A 20,117-nucleotide genomic window follows, 5' to 3' on the forward strand; every position below is an offset into this window, starting at 1 on the left:
AAATAATGTGCTGGGGTATGGAATCACCCCCCATTCCACCCCAGGTTTGTAGCTCACATCTACTAGCTGCTCCTGAAATGGTTTCCATGGGCTCCAGAGCTCCCTGCAGAGCTCATTACCACTCTGGCCCCCTCTCCTCCCTTCTCTTCCTGATAGAGATCTCAGTTCCTCTTCCCCCAAGGAAGAAGTGTCAATGAGGTGCAAACCTATGGAGGGTGACACTGTTTTTCAGTTAGGGCTCAGCTCCTAAGCCCAGGCCATGAACTAGGGTCAACCAACACAATTTTGGTGAGAAAAAAAAATTGGGAAAAAATGTGAAAGGGAACATTGCAGCACCAGCCTAAATGAATCCTAATACAAGACCACCATCTCTACTACTATTTTTTCTCACATATCTCATTCAGCCACCTGATTTATCTATCTAGTTTTGAGTTAGGGATATCCTTCTTTCAGAAAAGCACCCTAGCCCAGTATATATTCAGAGGTGTGGTTCTGTGTGTGTTTCCAATTCAGGATTGTTGAACTTTTTATGAGGCAGCTAAGTAACACTCTGGATACAGTTGGGCCTGGAGTTGGAAGACCTGTGTTCAAATTTGGTGTCAGATGCTTAATAGGATTACAGTAGAACCAGTTATACTAAAAAACAGTTATCAAAATATTAAAAAAAAAAGTTCACAGACCTCAGATTAAGAACCTCTGGATAAGATCATTTCTAATGGCCCTTCCAGCTCTCAATCCTATGACTTGAGTCTCTCTTGCTTGTTTAGATCCTGGGGTCACATGGTTCTAGAGCCGGAACAGACCCCAGACTCCATCTAATCTGCTGCCCTGATCATTTTGCAGATGAAGAATAAGGAACAAACATGAGAAGTGGGATCTGAAGCCAGAGCCAATGCTTTTTCCCTTGTGCCTCAATACCTCACTGCATCTGGGGTCATCTCTAGTCATCCTGATTTATGTCTTGCCGCGGGACTCAGATGATGCTGGATGAGAGAGGGAGGCTGATGACTTAGTGATGCCTCACTAAGATCCAATTCACTTGCAAGTCAAGACATCACCCTCCTGATGTCATTGGTCCTTTGTGAGAGCAAAGGATGAACAAGCTCTCACTGAACGAGATTAATGTGACCAAGACACTGGAGTGTTGGGTTTGGTATGGACAAGCCCTGGGCTATCTCATTTGAACCTTACTGACAACTGATTGGATATAGGTGTCATGGGAGGGAGGAAAGCTAAGGAAGATACCAAGGGGAACTTAGGAGACCAGAAAGGTGGTGGCACACTTAAAAGAAACACAGAGCTTTGGAGAGACCCCTGCAAGTCTAAAATGGTACTTCATCCTTCCCTTATGTGGAGTGGCCTCCCTTTAAAAACAACAAATATAAGAAGTTCTGCTCATTTTGCTAATATTTGGGCTAAACCCCAGAGCATTTCTGGGGGAAAAGTTGCCAGAGACTGAATATATTAATGACTTAAATAAGGAACCTGTACACAGAGAGATGGCTTTTTATTAGCTTCTTCTACTGGCTAAAGATTCAGGCTTGTCTGAAGTAATCAGTTTATCCCCCTGGTTAGCTGCACCAGTTCAGAAAGGTTTAACTACAACAAAGTTCCCTGAGGTCAATGGGGTAGCACTTTATATTATATTACATGATATTATCTATTACATTATATTACATTATAGCATACATTACATTATATCATATTATGTTATATATTACTTTATATTATATTATATTATATAATATTACTTCATCATGCTATATAATTTTAATATTATATAATATTATATTATGTAATTATATTGCAATAGTATAACTCTTTACCAGATAACAGAGAATTTTGGGGACAACAGAGCTAGTCCACACCTTATAAAACTTTTTTCAAGGTAAAAGAGTCATAGGATCATAGATCTAGAGCTTTTGGAAGGGACCTCAGAGGACATCTAGTCCTGCCTCATCTTTTTCAAATTGTTTTGCAAATGAGGAAACTGAGACCTAGGAACATTAAGTGACTCACCTAAGATTAAGAGGTAGTCAGCACCAGAGGTAGGATTTGCACCCAGCTCCTCTGACTACAAAATAATAATAATAGCTATCATTTATATAGTGCTTACTATGTGCCAGGCACTGTGTTAAGCACTTTACAATTATTATCTCATTTGATCCTCACAACAACCCTGGCAAGTGGCTGCTATTATTATCCCCATTTACAGATGAGGAAAGTGAGGCAGGTAGAAGTTAAGTGACTTGACTAGAGTCGCACAGCTAGTAAGTGTGTGAGGTCACATTTGAACGCAGGTTTTCCTCATGCCAGGGCTAGTGCTGTGGGTACTATGCCTCCATCTGGCTGCTCCAGACTCAGTACTTTTTCTGCTGGACCACCCAAGAAGTTGAAATAATGAGTGATGGAGTAATTACATGTGTAGTCTATGTAAACACATGTACACAGAGTAAATATCATTGGAACTGCTCATAGACAAAAGATTAGCACTTGTCTGCTAATGGATAGTGCTGCTTACATAGTTTTCTTACCTTTATTTTCAAGGTTTTCAGTTCTCCCCATGATCTCATTTTCTGTGACCTGCAAATTCTGAATCAGGAAATAGGTGGTCATCTTCCCTTTCCCTTTCACTTCAATTTCACCCCTCTCAACGATCTCAAACCCATGATTTTCCAGAGCACTATAAAAAATAAAGAAGTCCATTATGCATCAAAGCCATCAGATGTGCAGGTTGGGCCATGGCACAAGTGTAAAGGATTGTCAGGCAGGAGATGCCTTGGAATCCGTGGCATATGCCAAATTACACATCCCTCTTACCAAAGGGCCCAAAGGAGAGGTGGAGAGAGGACAGGAATCTCATCCTTGAGAACAACCCTGTTGTTCCCATCACAACACAGAGTGATGGAGGAGGGTACTACAAGTGGCTTCCTACTAATCCTCTCTTCCTGACCACTTTCTGCCTCAAAGCTGGATCCTTCTTTTAAACAATCCCCCCTCTATTGAAAGAGAAATCACCGATGCAACACATAAGGGCATGAAATCATGTCTGAACATACCATTACTGTATATGGTTATGCTGACATCAGAACTTGTTTGATGCTTTCAAATCTCTCCATCCCTTTCCTCTGCCTTATCGGAGTTTGAAGTAGATGTTTCATTAAACATGTTAGATATAATATTGCTGGCTCCAAGAAAGATACAGTTACAGGATAAGGACAGAGTATGTTATCTTCTTTGTAATTCTATAAACCCCTTGAGGACAGGGACTGTGCTTTACTCAGGTTTATTGGAAGAATGAAGGAAGGGATGAATGGCTACCTGTATGCAGCGGGGCTGAGGTGTACTTTGTTGGGAAGCCCATGGCTCTCCATCCTGGAAGCTGTGTTCACTGTATCTCCAAACAAACAGTATCGGGGCATCTTGTCACCCACAACTCCAGCCAAAACTGGTCCTGTGTGGATCCCTACCCTGATCTAGAAAGAGAAGAATCTATTTAATCACAAATTACCTAATATTAGACACTTAAACTTTGTGAATTAGTTTTTGTCCCCACTATGAGATTATAAACTTATCAAGGACAAATAATTTGTTTTATATATCTTCATAACCACTACAGCACTTTGCACAATGACTGATACATCAAAGTCATTCAGTAAAGGCACAAAAGAGGTGCTTAATAATGTTTATTGACTGATTGGATAATCACTGAAAAATCAGGAATTCTCTGTAGGGGAGGACTTAGCAGCCTGCCTACTTCCACAAGATGTGACATCTACATGTAGAATGTAAGTTCCTTGGGGACAAGGACTGTTTTTCTTTTGTATTTGTATTTTTGGCATGTAGTATAGTAAATAGCACATAGTAGGTGCTTAATAAATATTTGATGTATTAAGTTGAGAGCATCTGAATTTTCTTCTTTCCTCTTTTGATTCCTCCCTCCCTTTGTTCCTTCCTTTCTTTGATACTACAACTTGAAGGCAAAGACTTTAAAGAGAATAGCAGGTTTAGGAAGTGAATAGCTAGTTAAGAAGTTGGTACCAAAAATAGAATTTGGATTTTTGGTTCATAGCTTAAAATACAAGAATGGCAGGCTCCTGGCCAGAAATGTATGGCCTCATAAGGACTGGTAAGAATGTCTTTGTGTCAGGCCTTGCTATACATGTCTGCACTCTTTCAACTGTTTTTCTTCTAAAATCCAGGGCTCTGATTTCAGCTCTGTTTATCTATCCTTGCCTTTCCCTCAAATTGCCTCTGACCTCTGTGTTTCATTTCAACTAAGATTATTTGGCTTATGTTTGTCTATAGCCACAAAAAATCCTCCCTCAAGTACACTCTGGTGCACTGGTGATTCTGCACTCTCGGAAGTTGTGCCAGCAGAACTCAAACCCTGGAAGATTCGGGGATTTAGAGCTGAAATGAATCTTAGAGGTCAACAAGTCTAACCCCCTCAAATTACAGATGAGGAAACTGGGTCCTGGAGAAGGTAACTGATTTGCTCAGAGCCATACAAGTAGTATGCCTGAGAGAGAGATTTGAATATCTTCCATTTAGGACAGGAAGCACAATGATTGAATTCTATAGCCATGCTCAATCCCCAAAAACCTTCAGTGGTCTCTATTCCTGCTCTAGAATCTATTGTGCTGTGTGCTGATGTCGTCATTTCCATAACCTTCCTGTCTAGCACTATGAAAAAGCTGAGCAGATGTTTCCATTAGTGACCAAGTGGTAGCAGCGAGGTCATCTGACTTTCTTACTACATTACTATCTCTGGTCCCTTTGGCTGCTGCCAGCTTCCTGTGTCAGGCCAGAACTGAAGATTATAAATCTTGATCTGTGAGAGACTTCAGAGGTCATGTAGTCCAACTGCATCACTTTACAGGTGTGGAAACTGAGGCCCAGAATGGTGAAGAAACTCGTTGAATGTAACATGTATAGTAAGTAGCAGAACTGCAGATTGAACTCAGGTCCTGCGACTCCAAATTTGGTGCTCTCTCCATTGGGCCGCACTGCTTCCTGAGCAATGCACATCCTCCACAAAAGGGAAATATTGATTTTTTTTTTTAGTAAATATGATCAACCCATGAATAAAATAAAGTAAATGTATGCTCTAAAACATGAAGTAGAAAGGACATGGCTTATGGTACGGTGGATAGAACTTCTTGATACTAGCCATGTAACCAAGGACAAGCAATTTTACCTCTCTGGGCCTCAATTTCCTCATCTGCAAAATGAAAGGATTAGACTAAATGACCCCCAATGTCCTTCCTAGTTCTAAATCTATGATCCTATGAGAAATAAGCCCTACATATCTCCAAATAAGAAAAAAGAACAGAGCTCTTCGATTCTGCCCTTGTTTACAGGAAATAGGATTCTTGCAGTGGAGTTACACAGAGATCTAAATATTCTCCAGTCACTTCCAAGAACCTAATTTAAGTTGTGGTGAATTTGGGCCAGCAACCTGCTAATTTCTCTGTTATTTGGGAGCGTGCTCCAAAGAGAGGGGTAGTCTGAACAAATCACACCGTTTCAAGACCTGCCTGTGCACCAACGAAGGAAATGCAATGCTGTCATGGAATGCTTCCCATCATGCTGAGCACTCATCTGCTTGGTACCTGGATGGGCTCTCTGGTGACAGGATTCATCACTTCTCTTGCAGAAATTCTCATCCCCAGGGCAAAATTAGCGACTCTCTGAGCATGGTTTTCCACAGGCACTGGCACCCCACCAACCACCATGTATGCATCGCCTATCGTCTCCACCTGGGAGGGAAAAGGGAGCCTGGTCAGCTTCTGTTTTTCACAAAAGACAGCTCGCATATTTCACCATTTTCCCTTGTATTGGTACCAAGGACCAAGTGACAATTTGTGACTCTTTGCTGAAGGGGAGGTGCAAAGGATATGGAGAGCCAACAAGGCCATTCTGCTTTTCACTGGGAACAAATCTTGGAGAAAATGAATTTCCTGGTGTGGCCATATGGTGCTCTACATTGAATAGCAAATTATGGGGAGTGGACCTTCTGCTAAACTGGAGGAGGAAGAGAACGCTCTCTGAGATTAAAGTGGTCTCTTCTAGGAGGCTCTTTAACTCTTCCAAGGCACAAGAATTACATTTGAGTGATGTGCTTTTCTTAGGTCTCCAAAAGGGGATCCTGACTGAGAGTCATAACTAATCATTTTAGTACCCAGTGAAAACAATAATAAATAGCCCTCCAAATCAACTTTGTAATTCAAGATTATTTCAGTTATTAAGAATGGGGAATTGGGTGTTATAGTGATTCATAGATAGATATTATGAACAACGCTGGTGATTAGTAGTTTCCTATTTTAACAAATTATTTTTGCCAACTAGATGCTAGGCTCCTAGTTAGCAACTAAATAATTTGGAAGAAGCACGTGTGTTAATTTTTTGTGTCCCCTAAATTTTGGCACACTTAGGCAAAACCCTGGTTGTGCTGTCCTACTTATGATTCTGTTGATAGAGTGAAATATCCTCATCCAATTTTTAAAAAAAGGGGGGAAGAGAAGGAAACAGAAGAGAAGGAAAGAATGAAAAAAAGAGAATAAAGGATGGCCAAGGGAAACTCATGGTAAACTACATACATTATACAACAAAAATGAATTTTATGGAATTTTAAAATCTACTACTTGGTATGCAAAATCTTACTTTGTAGACATCATGGACATTGGTTAACCGGTCAAATTTTGAGTACATTGAGTTCAACATATTCACTATTTGGATAGGCTCACAGGCAGCACATATATTGGTAAATGTCACCACATCACTGAAAAGAATGGTGCATGTTTTAAATTCTCCTGCAACAGAAATTGGATATTAGGTATCAATGTCTGAATAGTGGTACAATGGTTAAATATTCCAATATTAAGGCATTAGTTAAATTCTCTTGGAATACAATTCTTTTTAACAAAGTCTACTTGGATCAAGCATTAGTGGTTTCATGAGGGCAGAGGAGAGTAGAAGGAGAATGAGGAAGAAGAAAATGATGAAGAGGAAGAAACAAGCATTTATTAAGTGCCTACTGTGTGTGAGGCACTGTGCCAAGTACTTAACAAATATTATCTCATTACTTCAACCACAGGAGATAAGTGCTATTATTATCCCCATTTTACAGTTGAGGAAACTGGGGGAAACAGGTTAAATGATTTGCCCAGGGTCACATAGCTAATGTGACTAATAGCTAATAAGTATCTGAGGTTAGATTTGAACTCAGGTCTTCTTAATTCCAGGCCAAGCACTCTTTTCTCTGTACCACATAGCTGCCTAGGAGGAAAAAAGGAGCTGAAAGTAGAAGAGTGTGGGGAAGGGAAGAAGAAGGAGGAAACAAATGAAGAAGTAGTAATGGCGACACTGGTGATGACTTAGATGTGTGGGACAATGCTTAGGCTTGGCTGAAGGGAGAGCTGCTCTCCAGAGGGTCACATACTCCAGTCACCTGGGAACAAAGAGAGTGCAGCACAGGGCACATTTTGAAACAGAGGATCATGCTAAGAATGCAAGATGGCTCCCCAAACTGGTTGGAGGGTCATGTAACCTCTGCCCGCTTTGCCCAAAGGGCAGAAAGGAAGTACTTTCAAGAGCATTGAGAAAAGAATCTCTAAGTATTAATATATCCCTGTGCCCATTATGTTATAAGTACCTCTAATAATAAAGTTTCTAACAGCTAACTATGTCACTAGAATACATCAGCAGCCACAGAAATATTACTGTATGTTTTACTTGTCAATACCATTGTTCCCAAAAGTTTTCCCTTACTGAGCTGAGATTAACAAACTTTTATGTGTATGGTATGGTTTTTGACCCTTTCAAGTCAAGAAGGTACTATTTAATGTCCAAATTAATTCTACATATATTTTTATTAAATTTATTATTTCTACATATTTGTTTAATTCTACATATATTTGTTTATTAGATTTCTATTGATCCTTCCCTTCAAAGATGCAGTAGGAAATAGACCTGTGATTTCATCAATATAGAGAACTAGAGAAGGAAACTCTGCTACCAATGCAAATTACAGTCTTAGAGAGTTGTCTAGACACTAGAGCACAGAGAATATGAGGCACTTGCCCAGGGTTACATAGCCCATATATGAAGTGGCACTTGGAGGCAGGTCTTCCTGGCCCTGAGTCTGGCTCTCTGTCCACTGCCTCTCACATCTCTCCAAAGGTCTCAACTCAATGTCATCCAAGGCCTGAAAGAGCTAATGAACTTCTGAGAGAACCACCTTAAACATTGATCTAAAAACCCAGTTTTCTATTAAAATATTGGATTTTTAAAAATGGTTTGTTTTAGAAAAGCTACTGGCCTTTTTGAAACATTTCTTTTCTAATTTGAGATTTTTGTAACTGTGAGAAGCAAGTGATAAGAGTTAATAGGATCATAAATCTAGAGTAGGAATGGAGGCTATCCTCAGAGGTCATCTACACTTCAACCCTTCTTTTTTACAGAAAAAGAAGCTGAGGCCCAGGAAAGTTAAGTGACTTGCCTGAGTTTACATAGGTAGTAAGAATCAGAGGTGAGATTAGAACCCAGAACTTCTGATTCTAGTCATGCTCTTTCCACCACACTATATTGCCTCTCGAGTTACTAAGTCCTGATTGGATGCCAATTTCAGTTCACATGAGACCCGGCTAAGGGATTTTGAATAGAAATGGAGATGAGGGGTCATTTCAGATCTCTTTCCAAATAGACTACTGGAATGCTCCTGAATGTAGCATGAGAATGTTTTTGTGTGTTTCTAAGGGAGGCAGAATAGACATCTCTAGCCTCTTCTCTTCCCACCCTTCTCTAAAGGAGACTTTGGGGAAGCAGGAAGTTGGGGCCAGAAGCTGACCACTCTTCTCTTCTCAGAGAGAGGGGCATACAAATATATCTGTCTTATCTCTTAAATATTGTTAGTTAAAAGATACAATTTTCAAGTTCGAAATAAACTTTGGATCATTATTCATCAAAGAGGAAAGGAGGACCTCAAGCTTTATATCCAAGTCTTGACTTCCTTCCCAAATACCATTTCCACCACAAAATAGCAACTAGCAAAGATACTTATTTATCTACATTGATAGCAAAACAAAAATCAGAGAAAGTATAAATTGGAGATTATATGCCAGACAATACGGAATGAAGGAGATTTGGGTGCAGAATAACTTAGTTCAATCAAGAGAGAGAGTTCTAGATCTCACTCAAGGGGAGATATCCTGAAATTTCTAGTGTAGCAACATGGGGGTAAGGACATGATGGAGCCTGCCAACTCCTCTCATGTCATTTTCTTCCTACAGTCTTACTCTCCTTTCAGCAATCTGAAGTTGGATTAATCAAGGCTTAACATCATTCATCTCTCAAAGCTGGAGGCCAGAAGTAATCAAAGGGATGGTAGAGCCTGAAAAGGCTGAGACTTAAAGAAACAGACAAGACTGAAGAGATTTTTCTCTCTCTTCTCTCCAACTCTACACTATGCCATGTAGGCATGGAGTATTGATCTACACCAGTGAGGAAAGATTCTCATACCAATTAGCTTTATGACTTGGGTTACACTGCCATGGATACTTCTGATTCAGTTCAATTCAGCAGACATGTTAAATACTTTGTATTATATTATTATTATTATTGAACTTCCCCATAGTATTTTTTTATGATGCCCAACTCTAAATTGATGACCCTATATTATTATACCTCCTCATTGACATCAAATTAAGTAGGTGAAGAGAAATAAAGATGGAAAAGTTTCCTTAAGAATCATAGTTGTAAGTTGGAACAAACCCTAGAGTTTTATCTAATCTGACCTCTTCAATTTACAGTTGAGGAATCTGAGACTCAGAGAAGCTAAATGACCTACCCATCATCATGAGGAATTTAGTGGTACCCAGGACCTCTAGATCCACATTCAATGTTGTTTCCACTAGGAAACATTGTCTTGAAAAGAGTGAAAGTTTAGTGAGAAAAGATTCTACCTTGTTATTTACTTCAGTAAAACTTATTCTATTAAAGCATCATTTTTAATACTCTGAATTTGTAGTTTAGTGATACGAGAGGCAGTGTGGTATCATGTAAAGAACAGGGAATTTGGAGACAAAAGATCTGGATTTAAATTCTGAGTATGGTCCTTCCTACCTCCATGAGCTCAGGTACCCTCTGGACCTTGGTTTCCCCATTTGTAAAATGAGAAGATTGAACTAGATGATCTTTAAAATCCCCTTCAGATTAAAATCCTATCACAATATTAATCTTATCTGTTTTAATAAGGAGGTCCATGTTTGGAGGGAAAAAAAAAAGAAAAGACTGGGCAATCATCCTAATTCCTTTCTCCTAGTTACTCATGTTAAAATCTGAATGCTTGAGTCATGAGGCCATAAATAAGGCACTGTGCTCACTTGGTGGTAGTACCCTCATTGCAGTTATTTCCAAGGGGAAATAAATACTTGAGGGTTAAAAGTGAGATTATTTATGACAAATATCAAAGGCCTTCACCATCCAGGAATAACTTGCCCACCCAGATTCTCCCTGAGTTAAATTTGGAGCAATTATGTCATTTTCTATTCAACAAAGAAGGAAATTGAAACATCAATACGGTGCCACTCATGACCAGTCAGTGATAGAGTAAGCTTCCAACTCTAACCCTAAGTCCTTGCATGAGATGAATCAAATTCAGTACCTGCTGCTACCTTTTTGCCTTCTTTCAGCTGGTTTGCTATATGCTCAGGAAGCATTGCATACAACAATGTTTCCGTTTTCTTCTTTTCTATAGCTAAATGTTTGGAGAGGATCCGGAGCTCTTCTTTCTTTCTCTCAAGCTGGTTAGACAATTCAATTTCAGCCAATCTCTGCTGGTTCAGAAGTATAAGATCCCTGGTGGTATCGTGTCTGGCAATGTCAGAGATGTGCATGTTCCGCTCCTCCAGCTCCTGGAGGCTTCGGAGTTTGGGCGAGCAGAGATATATCATGCATTGCAGGGACTCCATCCAGATCATCTGCCCTTTGAAAATAGAACAGAAAGAAGCAATAATGTACTAAATGCCCACTACTGTTGGGAGATGAGGAGTACCACAAAGGTGAGCTTTCCAGGCAACTGACCCTTTTAAGTATTTTATAGCAATAATTATGAAATATAATATTTACTTCCCCAATTTATTAAATGAAGGCTCCTGAGCATAATTTAAACTTTTCTTAATGACAAGATTGTCAAGAGATGAGAGAAAGCCTGACACAGAGGAAAAAGTATATTGGGAGTCATAGGACCAGGGTTCAGAGCTCCACTCTTGCACGGATGAGATCTCAGGCAATTCACTTCACTTTTCTAGCCCTCCATTTTTTCATCTGTAAAAATTAAAAGGTTGGACCAGGAGATCTGTAAGGTTCCTTTTGACTTCTAAATCCTGGAAATGATTATGAACACTGTAGGATAATAAATTTAAAGCTAAAAGTGGACCAAGGAGCCATGAAGTCCAATCCCCTCATTATACAGGTGAGAAAACAGACCCAAAGCAGTTTAGTGACTGACCTAAGATCACAAATATCAGAACTGAGATTTGAACCCAAGTCCTTTGACCCCAAGTCTAATGTTACTTCCATTGTACCACCCTGCTTTTGTAATTCAGTGAATTCTTTGGAAATGATTAAAGGTTTGCTTCCATGCTAAATGGTTACATTCAATTTATGTTTTATATTGTATTTTGGTTTTCTTCTTCACTGTCACCTGAACTCCAGACCATATTTCTATCTATCGGGTATGTCCACTTACATGTTCTGCTAAATATCATACTCAGTACATTCAAATAAAATATTGTCCTCCCTCTCCATACTCTATTTTCTATGCTAAGACATAATAAGTCTTCTATTCACTCAGGCTTAATACTTTGGAATAATTTTTAACTTCTCCTTTACCTCTGATATCCTGTCAATCACCAAGTATTTTCACTTCTTCCTTCAAAACATTTCTCATAACTGTGTCTTCCTTTGCATTTCCACTGGCTGGTCCAGACCTGCATTGTCTCTCACATGAGTTTTTACAACAACTCTAAAGCCAGCCTCTCTGACCCCAGTATTTCCTGATGCAAATAATATATTTGGCTTTTCAACTAATCTTACTCAAACATCATTTTCACTAAGACATTTCTCTGCTTTGTTCAAAGTGGAAATATCTATCAGCATCTCCTACCATGTTGGATGGGCTATTTTTTTCCCTCAAACTATTCTTGAGTCTTTGTTGACTGAGGGGATTAAGGTTAAACTTGTTTGTGTGGCTTTCTATTCACCTAAATACAAAAAGCCATGAAGAACTCCAGCAGCAACCTGAGGGTTGACCAGCAGGCTACCATGGGCAACACAAAGACAGGGAATTATGTGTAATTGAATCAACATTCTATCTTTAGTTGAGTATCTTTTCCCAGTTCTGAATGTCTTTTTTCCTGCTAAGTAAATTTTGTTGATAATTAGATGGACTAATGAATATTTTACTTCATTCCTGTTTCTAGTTACCAACTTGACCTGATCAACCCAATCAGTCAGTCAGTGAGTATCTACTATGAAGCACCGTAGCTTAGCACTAGACTAAAGCTAGAGATACAAAAAGAGGCAAAAGAACTTACAATCTAATTGGGAGCTTACTATACTCCCTATTGTCTGCCTTTATTAAATCTAAAATTCCTTTTCCTGGTTTTCAAGGGCCTCTATAATTTATCCTCACTCACATTGCCTTTTCCATTTTATTTCCACTATTCCTCTAGTCAATGCTCCACCATATTATGAAACATTATGATCATTCTCACCTGTTACAAAGAGGCAGTATCATGTGGAAACAGCACTAAATTTGACACCAGAAAATTTGAGTTTGAATCCTGGTTTTACTTATTATTTGCCAATTCTTGGGCAAGTCACTTTCCCTCTCTAGTCTTTAGTTTTGTTATTTGTAAAATGAAGGGTTGGGACTAAATTATCTATAAGGTGTCTTTTAGCATGACTGTGATTCCATTTATGTTGTTCTTTCCACCTGGCATACTCTACTCCATGTACCCAAATTCTTTAAGACTGAAGTTACAGACCTCCTGAAAAACGTCCAGAAAATATAGAGCCTGGTCCCTCATTCTCTTCGATCCTCTCAGAAGATTATTTGGAAGCCATGGGCACAGTCCTTTATGTGGTCATAGTTTTTTAACATGTTTATCTTTCCTTAAGTCTTAAAACCCCTACCCTAGTTCTTTATCCTTATTATGGGCTCCAATGCCTTTACCCTCGACTCCTAATTTCTTTCCCAGATGATAACTCCTGTGTGGGCTACACTCTCCTCTATTCCTGACCTTGGGGAATTCACCTCCCACGGGGCAAATCAGTTCAATTCTACACTACTGTCTAAACTTAATTCCCTTGCTATGTTGCTAATTGTGCCTTGGACTACTCCCACTGTCTGCCTCTTTTGCTTCTATTGATTTCTATATCGATATATCCAGCCCTAGTTTCTCTCCTGAGCTATAGTCACACATCTCTAACTGCCTCTTAGACATCTTAAACTGAATGCCCCATAGATATAGCAAGTTAAATAGGTCCAAAACAGAGCTATCATCTTTTTCCTAAGACTCTCCTCTCTTTTAGACTTTTCTGTTATTGTTAAAGGCACCACCATTCTCCCAGTTCACAACCTTAATATCATCCTTGGCTGCCCATTCTCACTCATCCTACATATCTAATGTGTTGTCAAGCCATGTCATTCTACTCTCACAAATTCGGTTGTATATGGCCCTTTCTCTCCAGTCACAAAATTACCACCCTGGTACAGGCCCTTCTCACCTCACACCTGGACTTTTATAATAGCCTTCCAGTTGGTCTCCCTCTGTCTCAAGTCTCTCCCCACTGCAATCCACTCTCCACTCAGACACAGAAATGATTTTTTCAAAAACATAGGTCTGACCATGTCACATCACCTCCCCCCACCCACTCAATAAACTCTAGTAGCTCCTTATTACATCCAGAATCAAATATAAAATACTTGTTTGGCTCTTATAGCCTTTCACAGATTGACTCTTTCCTGCCTTTCCTATCTTCTTATACTTTACTCACTTCCAAAAACTGTATAATCCAGCAACAACTGCCTTCTTATTCCTCACACATAACACTCTATCTCTCTCAACCACATAGCTTTGCATTGGCTATCTCCAATGCTCTTCCCCTCTCCTCTACCCCTGTCTTTCCTGGCCTCCCAACTTAGCTCAAATTCTACCTTCTGCAAAAGGACTTTTTCCAGTCCATCCTATTGCTAGTGCCTTCCCTTTGAAATTTGTGATTCTTGTTTTTATATAGTACATATCTTGTATATTCATAGTTACTTGTATATTTTCTCCAGCATAAAAATAAGCTCCTTAAGGGCAGAGACTGTGTTTTTGCCTGTCTTTGCACCTGAAGCATTTAGCATGATGTCTGACACATAGTAAATGTTTAATGAAGACTAAACTGACTGACTGACTGAGTGGTTGATTGACTAACGGTGCTAGAAGGGATGTCCAAGGATTCAATGTCAACACTGAGGAGCCTCAGTGAGAGTCAGAAGATATGGGGATCATGAGAGGAATAGGTCCCAAATTAAAGGATGTTGACTAATAAAATATAGAATAAGAGTTCCAGAGGACATAGTGGAAGAAGCAGGCAGATACTGAGTGGGACATTGTGAGGGTAGGTTGAAGTAGATGAGGATGAGAGAGAAAGCACCCAATAATAAATTATAATAATAGCTTATATTTATGCAATACTTCCCAATGTGCTAAATATATTTATCACAACTGCCTTGAGTGGTTGATAGTATAAGTATTATTAATCCCATTTTATAGGTATGGAAACTAAGGCACAGAAATAATGGTAACATAGCTAGAAGAAACAAGTCTTCTATCTCAAAGCCCTGTGCTGCTTTCAAATGTTCCCATACATGTTACAATCAATAACTGTGGATTGATAGACTTATGTTTATTCATTCACCATGTTTCACCTCGTCTCACATGTGACCAGTGGTCTGCATTTGCAGTACATTTGACCGTGAGCAGGTCAGTCTATGGCCATGCAAAAAAGTGGAACTAATTGGTCTACATCCTGCTCCATAGTCAGAGACTGAATTGTTAATTCCACACTCACCAATATGTACCACAGGGGAAAACAGAAAAGACAGTGTGACTGAAGCAGTCCAAACCTCTATCACCACCAGAAAAACAAATTCGGAGTTCATGACCTATGAACTGTAGAAGAACAGAAGCATCTGGTTTGTACCAATTGTGGAGTGTTCATTCTGAAGACCAATAACAATCAAAATAATAATCTCTGTGTAGACCTATTAGAGTACAGAATTTTAGAATCCATTTACTTTACACACAGAATAAGGATGGTCTAAGCAAGGAGAGAAGTTAGTGCTTAACAGCTAGGTTTAATTGAGTGATCCAGAAAAAAAAAACTTTCAGTGTGAGTCCACACCCCACTTTCATCCAACATATAATGATAAAATTCTGTCTCTTCCTCTCTGATGAACCTCCTCAGACTCTGATGAATATGCCTCAAACAGACACGCAGAAGGGAATGGTGGTAACTCAATACCTCTGAGTTTGAGCGCAGGCTGTTTTTTCCATGCTTCTGGCATCATTTCTCTTCGAGTTTTCAAGACAAATTGACTATTGATAAACTTGCAGATGCTGAGAATGTTGAAGGTGACTTGGGGATGGATGATGGTGAAATAGTCATCAACCCGAATATCCTGGGTTTGGAGTCCTGGGACATATTTTTGAATGTTTACTCCAGCTTGCTTGACCCTTAGCTACTCACAAAGGACAAACAGAAAGGTTAATGAGTCAGGAAGTTAATTTGCAGTAAGAGTTCTTTCTTAGAAATAATATTCTAATTAAGCTTTATAACTCACTTACTTCCCCAAGGATAAAAAGCATCAAATAAAAAAAAAGAATCCTTGTGAAAGCAATAAGGATCTTTTTTAAAAAATCTGCAAATAATAAAAACTTTGAAAGAAAGAAAAGAAACAGGAAAGGGAAAAAAGATCAGTAAAACATAGTTGGGGTAAAAATAATTACTTAAGCCCAATTCTCCCCATCTAATTGTGCTGGGCACACGCAGTGTCCCCTCCAGAGGTACAGAATAAGATCATAGATATAAAGCTGAAAGGGACCAAGGAGGCCACTTAAGCTAGCCCCCGCCTTCAGCTAAGGAAACTGAGTCCTAGGAAGATTAAATATATTGCCTAAGGTCACAAAGTGAATAAAGGATCTGAATACAGCCACTCTGAGTCAAGAGCAGGTATTCTTTCTCTTGTACCATACTTGCCTCCCTGTTCTTTCAGACAGAGAAATTCTGTCACTTTTGCATAGATTCCATAGTTCACGCACTGGGTATAACAGAGCAAGACTGGACAATAATATCTCCATGGGAAGGTGAAAGTCCAGCTCAGGATTCATCAAAGACATTTATATGCAGGGTGCTTACATGTTTTCCCAATTAGAATGGAAGTTCTTTGAGGGCTGGGACTGTCTTTGCTTTCATATTTGTATTTTAGTTGGTACTTATATACATAATTTTGTATTTTGTATTTTCAGCACAGCCCAGTCTTTGCCATATAGTAAGTGCTGAATAAATATTTTTTTTCTTTCATTCATTTTACTGAGGAGATATCATATGCCCAGGCATAAAAGATAATTTATGGAGGGGTAGAACTGCAACAACTTGGTAGAAAAGGAAAAACTTTATGGAGGAGATAGAGTTTAGCTCTGAAGGAAGATGAAGATTCTGACAGGTAGAGACGAGGAAGAAGAGCTTTGTAGGCATGGAGTGGTGGCTTATGAAAGTACACGGAGGCAGTAGATATAATGTTAAATGTAGGAAATAGCTAGAAGTCATGTGGCTAACAATTAGAACATGTGAAGGGCAGGAAGGTGAAGTAAGATTGCAACTGTATGTAAGAGCCAGGTTGTTGGGGGCCTTGATTGTGAGAGTGAGGAGCTTGCATTTTATCCTAAGGCAATAATAGTGAGTCATTGAAGGTTTTTGAATGGGGTAGGGACTTGGTTAGATTGAAGCTTCAGTAGGAATAAAATTGATATATGTAACTTTGTAAGTGATCTCTGAGTATTTAATAATAGCTAGTATGAAAGTTGGCAAAACACTTTACAGATATTATCTCCTTTTATCTTTACGACAACCCTGAGAGGTAGGTGAATGAATCTCTTCATGAACAAATGTCATTCCATGTTCATGTATTTTATCCAAGGAATCTAACAAAGGCGAACCTTCAGAATCCTCACAAAATTCTGGTGCTTCACTACAATTATGGGGGGATTGGCATTTGGTTTTTTTTTTCACTTAAAAAGTGAATTTGTATTGTATTATTTGTAATGAGGATAAACTAAAAGCCTCCCTAGTAAGATCAAGTGTGAAACAAGGATGCTCATTTTCACTAACATTATTCAATATTGTGCTGGAAATCATAGCAAGAAGAGAAGAAAAATAAATAGGAGGAATAAGAATAGGGAACGTGGTAATAAAACTATCTCTTTTTGCAGATGACATGATGACATACTCAGAAAATTCCAAAGACTCAACTAAAAAGTTGGTTGAAACAATTAATAATTTTAGCAAAGTAGGAGGATATAAAGTAAATCCACATAAATCACCAGCATTCCTATATATCACAAACAAAGTTCTTTAAGAAGAGATAGTAAAAGATACCCCATTTAAAATAACTCTAGACAGTATAAAATACCTGGGAGTACACCTACCAAAACAAACCCAAGAACTATATAAAGAAAATTATAGAAAAAAGCTTTTATACAAATAAAATCAGATTTAAATAATTGGAGAAATATTGTTTATGGGTAGGCAGGGCCAATATAATAAAATGACAATTTTACCTAATTAAATTACCAAAAACTATTTTACTGAATTAGGAAAAAAATAATGAAATTCATTTGGAAGAACAAAAAGTCAAGTATATCAAAGGAAATAATGAAAAAAAATGTGAATGGAATGAAGTTTAGCAGTACCAGATCTTAAACTATATTATAAAGCAGCAATTATCTGATACTAGCCAAGATATAGAAACGTAGATCAACAAAAGAGAGTAGACATATAATGTATAGCAGCAAATAAACATAACAACTTTGTATTTGACAAGTGTAAAGACTTAAGATTTTGGGATAAGAATTCATTATTTGGTAAAAATTGTTGGGAAAACTGAAAAGCAATACAGCAGAAACTGGGCCTAGACCAAAATTGTACACCATATACCAAGATAAGGTCAAAATGGGTACTTGACCAAGATATAAAGAGAGATATAAGAAAATTAGAGGAACACGGAACATGTTACTTATTAGACTTATGGATAGGCAAACAATTTATAAATAAACAAGAAACAGAAAACAAAGTTAGGTATAAAATGGATAATTTTATTACATTAAATTAAAAAGTTTTTGTAAAAATGAGACAAACGTAGGCAAGAGCAGAAGAAAAGCAGAAAATTGGGGAAATATGTATAGACAATTTATCAGATAATGGTCTTATATCAAAAATATATAAAGAACTTTGTTAAATCTGTAGGAATACGAGTCATGCCCCAAATGATAAATGGTTAAAGGATATGAACAGGTAGTTTTCCAATGAAGAAATCAAAACAATTTACAGTCATATGAAAAAGTGCTCTAAATCATTATTGATTAGAGAAATGCAAGTTACAACAACCTTGAGATGTAATTTTACACTTACCAGATTGGCTAAAATGATAGGAGGGGAAAGTGACAAATGTTGGAGGAGATGTGGAAAAATTGGGACACTAATTCATTGTTGGTGGAATTGTGAACTGATCCAACCATTTTGGAGAGCAATCTGGAATTATACCCAGTTATTAAACTACCTATACCCTTTGACCCGGCAATACCACTACTAGGTCTATTGCCAAAAATGATTAGGTAAGAAGGAGAAGAACCTGTGTTCTCAAAATGTTTATAGCAGCTCTCTTTGTAATGGCAAAGAACTGGAAATTGCAGATTTATCCATCAATTGGGGAATAGCTGAACAAGTTGGGGTATATGATTATTATGGAATATTACTGTGCTGTAAGAAATGATGAGCTCAGTGATCTTAGAAAAACATGGAAAGACTTGCATGAAATAATGAAGAGTGAAATGAGCAGAACCAAAAGAACATTGTATAAAGTAATAGCAATATTGTTTTAAGAATGACTTTGAGTAAGGGCAGTTAGGTGGTATAGTGGATAGAGCACTGGCCCTGAAGTCAGGAGGACCTGAGTTCAAATTCAGACACATAACACTCATTAGCTGTGTGACTCTGGGCAAGTCACTTAACCCCAATTACCTCACCAAAAAAAATGATTTTGAGTGAATAAGTTGTTTTGACTATTATAAATGCCCAAATTAACTGTAAAGGACACATGAAGAACGCTATCTGTATCCTGAGAGGAGTATCTGAGAAAGAAGAGATCAAAAGCCTAGGGACATGGATGCCAAAGATTTAACTAAAAAACTCAAGGCAGATATCACTTGTTCCATCTACCTGGGCTACTTCACTGACCCAGTGACTGTCAATTGTGGCCATAGCTTTTACACAGGGTGTCCTATCCAGTACAGGGAGGGAGCCCATGAAACATTAACCTGCCCAAAACGCAGAGAAGTCAACAAATACAACGGTGACCTGGTGACCACAAGGAACTTGCAGAATCTGTCTGTCACTGCCAAAATGCTCAGCCCTCATTTACTACAGACCACTTGTGATCAACATGGGGAAAGGGAGGTCTTCTGTGAGGAATATCAGAGAATCCTCTGTGATTCCTGTTCACTAGCCCCAGAGCACAAGGATCACCAAGTTCTACCCTTGGAAAAGGCTGCTGCCAAGTGCAAGGAGAAGCTCTGGTAGATAGGGAGTATCTCACAAGAAGAGGAATTTCACATTGCATTAGACAGAATTTTTTTTAAAATTTGAAAATTGTTTAAAAAAATAAAAAAAGAAATTTTGTTTTGAATGGGACCTGTGATTTTGTGGGTACTGGGATGTCCTAGTGAAGAAACTTCCTCTGTCAAGGCAGATCCGCATCCATGCTGTAATTTACCTTGGAATGATGT

General features: G+C 38.5%; 1 protein-coding gene across 1 annotated transcript in view; it reads right to left on the reverse strand.

Annotated features, from left to right (window-relative positions):
• LOC110196646 (guanylate cyclase soluble subunit beta-2-like) overlaps positions 1 to 20,117 on the reverse strand; it is a 72,030-nt gene that overhangs the window by 17,234 nt on the left and 34,679 nt on the right. The window contains exons 7-12 of the mRNA XM_078146589.1: positions 15,580 to 15,796; positions 10,667 to 10,987; positions 6,667 to 6,815; positions 5,616 to 5,762; positions 3,322 to 3,476; positions 2,535 to 2,683 (exon numbers count right to left, since the gene is read on the reverse strand). Of these exons, the coding sequence (XP_078002715.1) occupies positions 2,535 to 2,683; positions 3,322 to 3,476; positions 5,616 to 5,762; positions 6,667 to 6,815; positions 10,667 to 10,987; positions 15,580 to 15,796 (1,138 nt within the window). The remainder of the gene's footprint in view (positions 1 to 2,534; positions 2,684 to 3,321; positions 3,477 to 5,615; positions 5,763 to 6,666; positions 6,816 to 10,666; positions 10,988 to 15,579; positions 15,797 to 20,117) is intronic.

The sequence above is a fragment of the Phascolarctos cinereus genome, unplaced genomic scaffold (genome assembly GCF_003287225.1).
Source record: "Phascolarctos cinereus isolate Bilbo 61053 unplaced genomic scaffold, phaCin_HiC Scaffold_726;HRSCAF=1367, whole genome shotgun sequence".
NCBI classification, from domain to species: domain Eukaryota; kingdom Metazoa; phylum Chordata; class Mammalia; order Diprotodontia; family Phascolarctidae; genus Phascolarctos; species Phascolarctos cinereus.